This window comes from Girardinichthys multiradiatus, chromosome 2, assembly GCF_021462225.1.
Source record: "Girardinichthys multiradiatus isolate DD_20200921_A chromosome 2, DD_fGirMul_XY1, whole genome shotgun sequence".
In the NCBI taxonomy this organism is placed as follows: domain Eukaryota; kingdom Metazoa; phylum Chordata; class Actinopteri; order Cyprinodontiformes; family Goodeidae; genus Girardinichthys; species Girardinichthys multiradiatus.
Window position 1 is genome coordinate 29171410 of NC_061795.1, and position 13041 is coordinate 29184450.

At 39.3% G+C, this 13041-nt stretch overlaps 1 protein-coding gene across 1 annotated transcript in view; it reads left to right on the plus strand.

The window, feature by feature from the left end:
- Positions 1-505: 505 nt before the first annotated feature.
- ttc23 (tetratricopeptide repeat domain 23) overlaps positions 506-13041 on the plus strand; it is a 28901-nt gene continuing 16365 nt past the window's right edge. Inside the window, 6 exon segments of the mRNA XM_047390649.1 lie at positions 506-552; positions 718-840; positions 842-878; positions 5495-5525; positions 7673-7802; positions 7907-8044. Of these exon segments, the coding sequence (XP_047246605.1) occupies positions 506-552; positions 718-840; positions 842-878; positions 5495-5525; positions 7673-7802; positions 7907-8044 (506 nt within the window).

Genomic DNA, 13041 nt, shown 5'->3' on the forward strand with positions numbered 1-13041 from the left:
AAAAACAGTTATGAGCATATTGATAAAGGTTATTCCTAACAGTTTGTACAGACAAACAAGGAATTTGACTCCGGTACGCTTTTCCAAGACAAAACAGACGGTCATGGATTATGGTATTTATTGATAAATAAATATAATCCAGCGGAGCATTAACCACGCGTATTTGGTTTCAAATGTACCAAAACCCTTTAAGCATGTATAACAGTTTTCAAAGGTCTCTGTTCTTGAATGTAGCCCACTTCCTTAGCATTCCATCATATTTAAGGCTTCTCTAGCAGTGAGTTAGAAAACTTAATATAGTTTCAGTAGGCTAGCAAGCGGCTAAAATAACAACGGGCCCTTTCTGTTATCATATTCCAAAATTCAAGGGCAAGTTATGCTGTTGGTTCGTTTAAACCGACTGTTTTATCTCGGTGAACAACAGCTTCTGGTCGACAGCAGTTCAGCTTCAGTTGCACGCGCAGCGTAACCACGACAACCACGTATTCAACATTCAAATCAAAAAATGGACGGCGATTAAGCAGAGGTGAAAGAACAGAGTCACTCTTCAGAGTTTCGAGTGCGTAAGTATTCTTCCTACGTTTCTTACGTAGCTACTTCATAGCACATAAAACGGTGTTAACATAAAAACGTTGCACGTAAAAAAAAAAACAACTCCAGAAATAGTGTTGTAGTCAAAATGTGTTTACTCCCACTCTTATTACAACAAACATTCAGGTCCATTGAGAGTACTGGAGGTACCAACAAGGGTGACCGATGCTCAGATGTCCGCAGTTCTGCAGAAGTAAAATATGATAAGGATGAATACTTGATGATGCCTCCAGAAGAAAAACTCAAACACTAACTGTCGAGCTCAGGTCAACGAGGACGATCAGGAGGTACCAAAACAGAATATTTCAATTATTACATTAAAACATCACAGCTAACCTCAATCTAAAAATCTAATAAAATTAGAAGCTTGGTGAAGTACTTTTAACAGCAACATGTTAAATGTGAAATTTGATATCCAACTTTGTCCGTACATGTTAAACCTGCTTAACGTTTTGTTTACAGATGGAATGACATGAATTAAGTCGATTACTCATCAAGTATGGACAATTTCTGATTTCTTAAATTTCCTCTAATTAAAGCTAAAGCATACTTTCAGTTTAAAAGTAATTTAGAAAGATACTTTTTGTATCTACAGTGCAACAAAAAGTGTTTACCCCTTACATATTTCTTCTGTTTTTGTATTGTCACACTGAAATGATTCGAAATATTAAACACATTTTAATATCAGACTACGATTACATGAGTAAATACAAAAAACTGTTTAAGAAGAATAATTTCATTTATTAAGGGAAAAGCTATCTAAACAAACTTGAACCAGCACTTGTGAAGTAATTCCTCCCTAAACCAAATAACAGATTGCTCCACCTTTAGGGGCAACAGCTACTATCAAGCATAGGCCATCAGCTTTTTACATCGCTGTGAAGGAGTTTACATCCACTCTTCTTTCCTGAATTGTTTAAATTCAGCCACAGTCTTAAATTTAATTGTTTTAGCTTTTTTTTTTTTTTTTTAACTGTGACCAAAAGCAAAAACAGAAGAAAACGTACAGGGGTGAATATGCTCTTCACATCTAACTTTTTTTTTTTTTACATGTTTTTCACATCAGTATAATGATGTTCCTGCCTGATTGTCATATTTGTGTTTTTTTGTGGCTCAGTTGGTAGCACTGTCGCCTTGCAGCAAGAAGGTCCTGGGTTCGACTCCCGGCCGGGGGTCTTTCTGCATGGAGTTTGTATGTTCTCCTCGTGCATGCGTGGGGTCTCACCGGGTACTCCGGCTTCCTCCCAAAGTCCAAAAACATGACTGTTAGGTTAATTGGTCACTCTAAATTGCCCTTAGGTGTGAATGAATGTGTGCGTGGTTGTTTGTCCTGTATGTCTCTCTGTTGCCCTGCGATGGATTGGCGACCTGTCCAGGGTGTACCCTGCCTCTTGCCCGTAGACTGCTGGAGATAGGAACCAGCTGCCCCCCATGACCCACTGTGGAATAAGCGTTATAGTTGTAGAATATAAACTATTTATGTGTGTAATATTAACTATCTCTGTGTGTAACTGGCATGTGTACATAGAGCATAGGGGGGGTCAAGCTTAGGGAGTGAAGTAGAGAGTCCAAAGTCATAAATTAGTGAAGGACAAGGAATCACTGATGGGGGAGAAGAAGACAGGGGAGAACAGCACACAGAGAGGGCAAGGTCATAAATTGGGCCAGACACAATAAGTTTGTTATAAGAGAAGAACCAGAAGTACTCCTTATTTGGATATGAGGTTATATGGTTGCTGGGGAGATATCCACAGATAGAATGATTGTGTATGTGTACTGCATAGCAGCGAGGAGTATATAAAGGTATTTGTGGCCCCTCCAAAACGGACAACTCACAGAATTCAGATTGGTTTTTTATAAACTTGTGGAAGCGTACAACTGATCTCTGACTGAGGATTCTCCTTTGGATGCCAAATAAAAGAATCGATGAGAGGTGAGGAGTAATGTAAGAGTTAACTGACGGCCAGTAAAGTTTTCCTACCTCAACAATTGGTGCCGTGACCCGGATTGGCACTAACTAAAGGATAATTAATTGACTACGAGGCAGACGTCGTTCTACAACACCGCAGGGTTGACCCAAAACCAAAATGGTAAGGAGATTCTCTATTTATTCTCCTTTTGCCTGCTAATAGTGGTGGTGTTGTGGAATAGATATCTGTTTTCTCTTAAATTTACAGTCTTAATCAGTTTTGCGTAAAATATTTGTTGGTTGAAATAATGGATTACGGTAAAGAAATGATATATTGCGTAAAAATCTTTGTTGATTGAGACAAGATAAATTTTAGCCGAGATACTAGAATGTTGAGGCTGTAACATACTTTTCACCGAAGATACTTAAATGGTGACGGTGTGGAAGCAAATAAGTTCCGGATTTGGCAATCTAAACTCAGTCCTGACGAGGACTGGGGTATTTAGGTTGGGGTTAATAAGAGCCTCCCCGAGGGATTGGGACACCTCAAAGTGGCCAGGGATAGGACCCCGAGACCCTGAACTGGCAGGTGAGGGAAGACAGTTGAGATACTTAAATGGTGAAACTGTAATAATAAGATTAAGTAAAAGGAATTCCAGGGAGTCAACGGAGGGTTGATTCCTAGGTGTCAAACTGGGTTTGGCATCACAGCGGTCGGACCAGGAGAGATTGAAAAAGTCCCGCTGAGTGGAAGGGTTCAAGGCCCTCTGTGATTGTGTTAAATATGCTTTAATTTGGGAAGATAAGTTTGGTTTTTCACAGAGTGGACGTTTTAGGGTAAATAAGTTAAATAGTTTAGATAGTTTCAAGTAAAACAGTTGATGGATGGAGATGAGAAAAATAAAAAAACATAAGAAAAAGATTAAAAAGCACAGAGTACATCAATTAAGGTGTTAAAGAGCTAAACTTTTCTGCAGGAAGTTTCGTTTGTCTTAAATATTGCGATCAGTCGGAAAAGAAAGGATTATAGTGCATGTTATGGTGGACAACTGACTGACTGACTGATAATATTTCTGTGTGCAAAATCTGAACCTATACTAAACTTTTCATCTGCCTCTCTCACACACACATACACACATACATACATGTATGGGATTTGAGTCTGCGTTTTTGAGTCTGGACTTTAGTAATCTGCCCTTCTCATGGCTACTCGACGCTTCTCCAGCACAGCCTGAAAGAGAGGGAGCCTGCCTGCCTGCCTGTCTGCTGTAAATCACAGTGTGAGTTTCCACAGAACGAAACTCAGAAGTAGTCTGGCCCAAACCCACTGAAGTGGACAACGATCCATGCTGCTGCAGAGCCAGAAGAGCGATACACTGGATTTATATTGGAAGCACATCTTATGCGGAGAAACAGGCCGGAGCAAAGTTCTTTCTCCCTCCTGGAGAAAGAACTTTTTTTTTTTTTTTTTTTCCTGCTCTCGGTGGAGGTGGACACTTTTTCTCTGTCTCCCGCACCCCTCCCATATCTGCCCTGCTTCAGCTCTGTGTCTTGTCTTTTTTTGGAGCCTCTTTTTGCACATCTTCCAAATTCTTCCAAAATATGGATTTGGTCAGCTGGTCTCTCAATGCAATTGATCAAATTTTCTCGACGAGAAGACAGGGGTCGGGAGAGCCCACTTGCCCGGACGGGACATTTTTCTCCGGATACATGATGGACTCCTGGCAGAAGTGGAGGATTGTGTGTCTGTCTATAATGTTAGTCGAGGATGTGGAAGATGTGTATATAATTGGATGTTTGATATCAGGATTTCTGCTTTTTGGAGTCAGCGGTTACCTGGCATATCGGGAAATTTGGAGAATGTCAGCAGCTGTTCTGGCAATTGTGAGGCTGCCTGGCATGTGTGATGGGATCTTCAGAGCGATCAACACTCAGACTGAGATGTTACGTGAGCTGAATCAGACTGGATGTGATCCTTACACAGGATCGCTGTTAAAAATTTATTTGAATTCTTGAAGCATCAAATTTGGCCATTTGTTTGTCTTTGATGTTTTGTCTTTGTTTTGTTGGAATGAATTAATGTTTATATGTTGCATGAAACAATAATCCATGTTTAGAATAATGTTTCTAAATCCCAGATTGATTAAAACTTTGAGTTTTCAGGAGAGTTAAGAAGCAGCTTGTTTCTGAGGTAGGTGCATGTTAACAGTTTTGCAGTTTAAGGTTCACTAAGATGGGTTGGAATGAAGAAACTGTGGGTCCGCCCATAGGCTGTCCATCATAGGTTAGTTCTGCCTGACTCCGCCCACCTACCAGGTTTGTTCATGCCTTTGCTCCCATGGAAACGCTCAGTACCTCCCTTCCTGAGTTTTAACACTGTTTATGAGACAATAGAATCAAAATGCTTGTAGTGATTGTTGCCTTAATAACATGTTTTTTTGTATAATAATTAAGGATGTAGCATGACATTTAGATTTATGTGTTTTACTATGAAAAGGTTAATGAAATAGTTTACACTAGTTTGAAGAATTAGTTTTGCATGCAGAATCATTGGTGATTTATTAGATTGAAAGTTTTCCCTGGTGCCATTAAGCTAACTGACAGTTCAAGATATGCCAAAAGTAAGGAATATATTTTTGATAAAGAATCTGAGTCATGACTTGATATTTGGTGGGAATTATTTATTAGATTAAATTTGTAGAGTGTATGTATCAAAATTACATTGGATTTACATTAATCTAAAACGTATCTTCATGCTAGACAAATCAGGATGATATGTGACTTATTTCTAAGTGAACTGTACAACGACTGAAGTTTGTGTTTTGTTGTTAATGGAACTGAGTTATGGTTAAAAACATCTGGATTTTATTTCTGTTGATCTCATTAAATTCATAGAGACACATAGTTATGTCAGAATTCATTTCTTTGGTTCTATGTAATGTGATCTTGATTACTAGAACATTCCTGTTTAAACCTTTTGCTGGATTGTCGCAGGGGTTGGACCCTGCGCCAAAAGGGGGGAAGTGTCAGAATAAAGTAACATGGAGTTATTGCCAAGATCATTTTCTTCCACATCTTTGTGTGAAGATAGGGTGTTGTTTTACTGTCAAAACCTGTCCACTGTGTTTTCTCAAGTTTCACAGATGGTGAAGGCTGCATTAACAGAAACAGCCACTTCCGCCCTCCAGTCCTTTATCCCTGGCGACTGGATTCTGATCAGAGAATTTAGGAGAAAACACTGGAAGCCACAGGCGCTGGAATGGCCCATATCAGATCCTACTAGACACCCAGGAAAGCTGCAGGAAAGCTCCCCAGCTTCATCTGGCTTCCAGGACACAAGTCATCTTCCAACTGGATCATCCACGGCCTGAAAGGTGTGAGGACAGCGGACCACCACAAGACAAAGAACTGTAAGCGGATCACTGGCGAGTGATTGAAGAGGTGGTTGAAGAACACTGTTCTTACAAGGGCACAATAATCTCTTGGGCAGTGCAACGTTATTTCAGAATCTACTTAAGGCCATCGCATTGCCTGAAAGTTAGAAATCATAAGGTCTCACTGCACACACACCACATTGAGAGACACATAGGAAACATACAGGGAAGACCTCTACACATTTGCACATAACCTTTCTCTGGATGATGGACTGGCAACGTCTGCAACAGAGAGACAGTCAAACATGCGCCATGATGCTTATTCTCCTTAATTTCTTAACATTTGGTGGCTACTAGGCTCCTTTGCCTGGACAGCGAGGGTCAGCCAAATTCTTTTCTCCCACTTTGACAGCGAAACTGACTCTGAGAAGGAAATCTCAGATGCTTTTATCTAACTTTCATGTTTATTGCTTGATATCTATCATTATGGTACTAATTTAAAATGTGTTCATTTCCACCGTTGTGATCATTTGTTTTCAGTACCAGATGAAAGGAGTTCTAATGTAAATTCTTGTATCAAGTGCTCTAAGGTGTTCCAAAGTGTATGACCTTTAGGTTACCTCTCTGTGTTAGTGGAGGAAGCTGTCAAAACCAGGAGCAGCTGGGTCTGCTCATAGATAACGTTGTTACCCCTGACCCGAGGACGGTTCAGGGCCATAAAGCATAAACTCTTTTAAGTGGAGATAACACCCACATACTCTTTAAATACTGTGTGTAAATGTTGACACCACACTGAACCCAAAGACAGAAGAAGAGGCGGAATGATTGAGTTTCTCTCACTGGGAGTGGTGGAACTTCCTTCCCCCCAGAAGACACCGTTTGGCAAACATTTGATATTTTATATTACATTTTGATGTTTCTGTATCTTTTTCAAGTTATGAGTTAACTTTGTGTGGATGAAGACTCAGTGTGTGAATTCATGGATGCATAATATGATGGATGCATGTTTTCTTAATGATTTTCTCTTTTACAGGTAGTACAGTAATATTTTTACTTATTTCTACTTATTTTTAGAAGGACATTTTAGATTATGAACTCTTTTATTAGAGTTCAAAAGGGGGATTGTAGAATATAAACTATTTATGTGTGTAATATTAACTATCTGTGTGTAACTGGCATGTGTACATAGAGCATAGGGGGGGTCAAGCTTAGGGAGTGAAGTAGAGAGTCCAAAGTCATAAATTAGTGAAGGACAAGGAATCACTGATGGGGGAGAAGAAGACAGGGGAGAACAGCGCACAGAGAGGGCAAGGTCATAAATTGGGCCAGACACGATAAGTTTGTTATAAGAGAAGAACCAGAAGTACTCCTTATTTGGATATGAGGTTATATGGTTGCTGGGGAGATATCCACAGATAGAATGATTGTGTATGTGTACTGCATAGCAGCAAGGGGTATATAAAGGTATTTGTGGCCCCTCCAAAACGGACAACACACAGACGTTTCTAGGTACCAGTGTGAGTGTGTGTCCCCTCTGAATTCAGATTGGTTTTTTTATAAACTTGTGGAAGCGTACAACTGATCTCTGACTGAGGATTGTCCTTTGGATGCCAAATAAAAGAATCGATGAGAGGTGAGGAGTAATGTAAGAGTTAACTGACGGCCAGTAAAGTTTTCCTACCTCAACATAGTGAATGAATGAAACATTTTTTCTTCTTCTTATAATCACTACAAATTAATTATAAGCAATCATAGCAGTTTATTTTTTAATACCAGCATTACTTTTCTTTATTTTTAGGTTGGGGACTCCAAACAGTTGAGCACTTAGCCCTTGCCGGAGAGTTGCTCCATTCTCGATCCTCTGTCTCTGCCTGTGAAGGTGAAAAGCTGGAGTCTCTTGCATGTCTCCTGAGTATACACCACACACAGTTGGGCTTTACTTATCACAGACACATATCCTTTAATAACGTTCTGGGATGATAGTAATTCAGACTGTACATTAAATGTAAACTCAAATTAAAAGCTGAAAAAGACTTGACCTTCTAACCTTGGAGGAAGCAGACTCGTCTTTCCTGAAGGCAGAGAAATATCTGGGGGAGCTTTATCGACATGAGGTCCTGAACCAGGAAAAGATAAAGACTCAGCTGGAAATCGCCAGTGGTCTATACAGGTACAAGATGTGCCTGTATAGACCCATATGAAAAGAGTCATATGGGTTTTTTTTTTTTTGCAGCAGAACACAAAAAGTCATCACTTCGTGTTTTAGCTTTAGCTTTAAAATAATATGTGTATTTGATATTATTAAAAGCTTTTTCTAAGATTAACACCCAACTTTGTATTTAATATGTACTTCTGCATTTTTGATAGCTATCCTGAAAAATAATCAGTTGCCTATGCTCTATGAGCTGAGTCATTTAAGTTACGTTAAACCTCACAGCATTATTAATACAAAAAAAAAAAAATCATATTAAATCCAGTGGAAATTTTAGGTCATCATAGGTAAAAGAAAAAAAAAATCATTAGTTTTTTGTTGCATCTAATTGTAATGTAAAGTTTTTGGCAAAAGAAAAAATAACTTTATTGGTAGTTTGTTCAGCCACAAGGTGTCAGTATTTTCCTGCAAGTTTCAAAGGGGGGGGGGGTGTTGGTGAGTTGTTTATCTGGCATAAACGTTGGTATCTCTCTTGAAAATCAGCTTAAATTTTTCCTCAACAAGCTTTGGTCCCTTATGTTTGCTTATGCTTTTAGTTGGGTTCTGTTTGTTATCTTTATTCTTCAATTTTGAGGGTCTTTTAAACCTTGTAAAGCTCTTCTATTATTTCGATCTGTGTACTTTATTTTACTCCAACAAATTTTGAATTTACATTTTCTTGTTTTATTTCAATCTGTTTTATTTTAGTTTTCCTGGGAATGGCAACAGGGGGTTACCAAAGCTGGAATTACATGCTCAGGAAAAGATTAAAGCATTAAAGAATCATGGTGGAGACAGCTAGCATGTACATCATGAGCTGCACAGTGTGATAGTCTTTTATGGTAACATAAGAACTGGCAACCACTTGTCATAGTTCACCTCCGGGATGAAATTAGCAGCACAACTGGAAAGGGATACAACATGTCAATGTTTATTTTGATCCAGTGTATCTTGTCTTTACACCAACTGCGTTAAAACAGCAGACTCTGTTTTAATCAATTCTAAGTTTTATATGCCCCAATGTTCTGAAATATTCATCTGGTCCTCATCAGTAGACAACCTTCGAAGAACAATAAGACTGGTGTGGAAAACTAAATACACCTATGATTAGTCTCTCGCTCTGCATGCATTCTACAAATTCTGCACTTTCTTTGAGTTAAAACAATCAGTTAAGGGTTTGGAACATACGCTTTGGTGTGTACATTTTGTATTGTATTTAAAACTACTACCTCTATCAAACGACATGCAGCATTTTGTTTCCACTTTTAGGCATTATAGTGTTTGGAGAATAGAAAATCAGAATCAGCAGGTCTCAAAACACCAAATATCAGTATTGGATTAGAAATGTCACATTTTTGCATCTCTGTATCCTGTAGGCCAATTGGTCTTCTCTCGCTTAACACTTTTCTTTATGGACGAAGATCTTTACTCTAGATAAATCTGTCCAAAAGAATCTGTTCTGAACTGAAGGTTTATTCAGATTATTCAGATTATTCTTTGTGAAATTAAAATTCTTCCTTGAAGTTCTGTTTAGAGACAAGAGGCTTTTTTTCTGAGAATCCTTCTAAACAAACCCCATTTGTTTAGTCTCTTTGTAAATTTACTGTCATAATTTTAAACATTTTAAATCCTAAATAACCTCCATAGTGCATCCAATATATTTTTTAGGTTATTGTGCAATTTTGCAAGCTGTGTTCATATCATTTTTAAAACTCATGGAGGAATATATGAATTACCCAATACAATCTGTTGTGTAAAATTTGGAAGTCAGAGAATGTGGTCTTTCTTTTTGTGATGACTTTATTTGTTAAAAGATTTACAGGTCCTTCTCAAAATATTAGCATATTGTGATAAAGTTCATTATTTTCCATAATGTCATGATGAAAATTTAACATTCATATATTTTAGATTCATTGCACACTAACTGAAATATTTCAGGTCTTTTATTGTCTTAATACGGATGATTTTGGCATACAGCTCATGAAAACCCAAAATTTCTATCTCACAAAATTAGCATATTTCATCTGACCAATAAAAGAAAAGTGTTTTTAATACAAAAAACGTCAACCTTCAAATAATCATGTACAGTTATGCATTCAATACTTGGTCGGGAATCCTTTGGCAGAAATGACTGCTTCAATGCAGCGTGGCATGGAGGCAATCAGCCTGTGGCACAGCTGAGGTCTTATGGAGGCCCAGGATGCTTCGATAGCGGCCTTTAGCTCATCCAGAGTGTTGGGTCTTGAGTCTCTCAACGTTCTCTTCACAATATCCCACAGATTCTCTATGGGGTTCAGGTCAGGAGAGTTGGCAGGCCAATTGAGCACAGTGATACCATGGTCAGTAAACCATTTACCAGTGGTTTTGGCACTGTGAGCAGGTGCCAGGTTGTGCTGAAAAATGAAATCTTCCTCTCCATAAAGCTTTTCAGCAGATGGAAGCATGAAATGCTCCAAAATCTCCTGATAGCTAGCTGCATTGACCCTGCCCTTGATAAAACACAGTGGACCAACACCAACAGCTGACACGACACCCCAGACCATCACTGACTGTGGGTACTCGACACTGGACTTCAGGCATTTTGGCATTTCCTTCTCCCCAGTCTTCCTCCAGACTCTGGCACCTTGATTTCCGAATGACATGCAGAATTTGCTTTCCTCCGAAAAAAGTACTTTGGACCACTGAGCAACAGTCCAGTGCTGCTTCTCTGTAGCCCAGGTCAGGCGCTTCTGCCGCTGTTTCTGGTTCAAAAGTGGCTTGACCTGGGGAATGCGGCACCTGTAGCCCATTTCCTGCACACGCCTGTGCACGGTGGCTCTGGATGTTTCTACTCCAGACTCAGTCCACTGCTTCCGCAGGTCCCCCAAGGTCTGGAATCGGCCCTTCTCCACAATCTTCCTCAGGGTCCGGTCACCTCTTCTCGTTTTGCAGCGTTTTCTGCCACACTTTTTCCTTCCCACAGACTTCCCACTGAGGTGCCTTGATACAGCACTCTGGGAACAGCCTATTCGTTCAGAAATGTCTTTCTGTGTCTTACCCTCTTGCTTGAGGGTGTCAATAGTGGCCTTCTGGACAGCAGTCAGGTCGGCAGTCTTACCCATGATTGGGGTTTTGAGTGATGAACCAGGCTGGAAGTTTTAAAGGCCTCAGGAATCTTTTGCAGGTGTTTAGAGTTAACTCGTTGATTCAGATGATTAGGTTCATAGCTCGTTTAGAGACCCTTTTAATGATATGCTAATTTTGTGAGATAGGAATTTTGGGTTTTCATGAGCTGTATGCCAAAATCATCCATATTAAGACAATAAAAGACCTGAAATATTTCAGTTAGTGTGCAATGAATCTAAAATATATGAATGTTAAATTTTCATCATGACATTATGGAAAATAATGAACTTTATCAAAATATGCTAATATTTTGAGAAGGACCTGTACATCTATCCTAGTATTTCATGGAAATCCCCACTTCAAAAGCAGTGAAACTGGATGAGGTTTCCCTGTAGGAATTTGTAAAAGATACCATCTGTATCTGTTTCTGAGAGTCAGTGTTTGTTGACATGCGTGTGGTTGAAAAAAATGTGCAGACTCTGGCTGGTGTGTGTAAGCTGGCTAAATCTCCTTTGTTTGATGATGACTACGAATTTGGCATCCTGCTAAAAGCGCTTAGTCAACACTGTTGTTATGGAGGGGAACTAAAGCCTGCAACAATGAAGTGAGCTCTGCTCTAGTTATGGATCCTGATTCCAAACATTCCACAAAATTTTAGATTCAGCCTCAAGGTGTGCTCGTTCAATCATTAGGATGGAATTTATCTTTCAAAAGGATGGAGGCTCTGTTATTGTGTCAAAATGTATTTGTTTGTCCTTACAATTTGGCCTTTTTGTAGATTTTTGTCACCCCTGCCATAAATCAACTTCCATTCATACATTTACTTTCTATATCTGCTTCTTCCATACTGGGTCGTGGGGGAGCTGGTGCCTATTTCCAGCTGTTAACGGGCAAGAGGGTACACCCTGGACAGGTCGCCAGTCCTAAATGAATTTATTTTGTCTAAACATGTTAATTAAATACATGTTGTGGTATATTTCATTAACTATTGCTGGTTAGATGATAAATTGAGAAAACCTCTGTCCAGCCCTTGTGTTGAAATAAAACACACTCTTTACAAGACTTTCGCTAATATTTGGTAAGCTTTTGATTTTTAAGTTGTGCTTTTCTCGTCATCTTAAATTTTGGGAATTTCTTTCCTAGTCCAAAAACATGACTGTTAGGTTAATTGGTCTCTTTAAATTGCCCTTAGGTGTGAATGAGTGTGTGCATGGTTGTTTGTCCTGTATGTCTCTGTGTTGCCCTGCGATGGATTAGCGACTTGTCCAGGGTGTACCCCGCCTCTCGCCCGTAGACTGCTGAAAATGGGCACCAGCTCCCCTGTGACCCACTATGAAATAAGCGGTATAGAAGATGAATGAATGAACTTTCCAAGAAAGGGTTGGTGGAAACTGATTTACAAAGGACAAAGTTAATTGTGAAATATTTCAAATATAACTGTATCATCAACAAAATAAGTACCTGCCAGAAGTCTGAACACTCAAAGAAATTTGAGCTTTCAGTTACCTCTAGTAGTAAGTCAGAACCGTTGTCAGTTTTTGATATGGTCCATATGGGCATTTGCCCAGGGTGGTATTAGAAAAGGGGGTGGGGGGAGCACATGCCCCAAATAAATAAGGTAACATCTGTTAGTTGTGGCCTAAATATGTTTGCTTATATGCATGTGCAGTCAGTTGATTGTTGTGTAAGCATCCCCTGCTTTCTCCTGAGAATATAAATACTAGTAGCACTAAATTACAGACTTCTGTTTAAAAAAATAGAATTGCTTTTTCTGTCATGTCACAGAGCTGAGCGCAAGTTTGCGTTGTGTGTGCAATTTTCTCTTTCTCACCTCTTCCTGCAAGGTGCGACAGGCAGGTGCAATCACACAG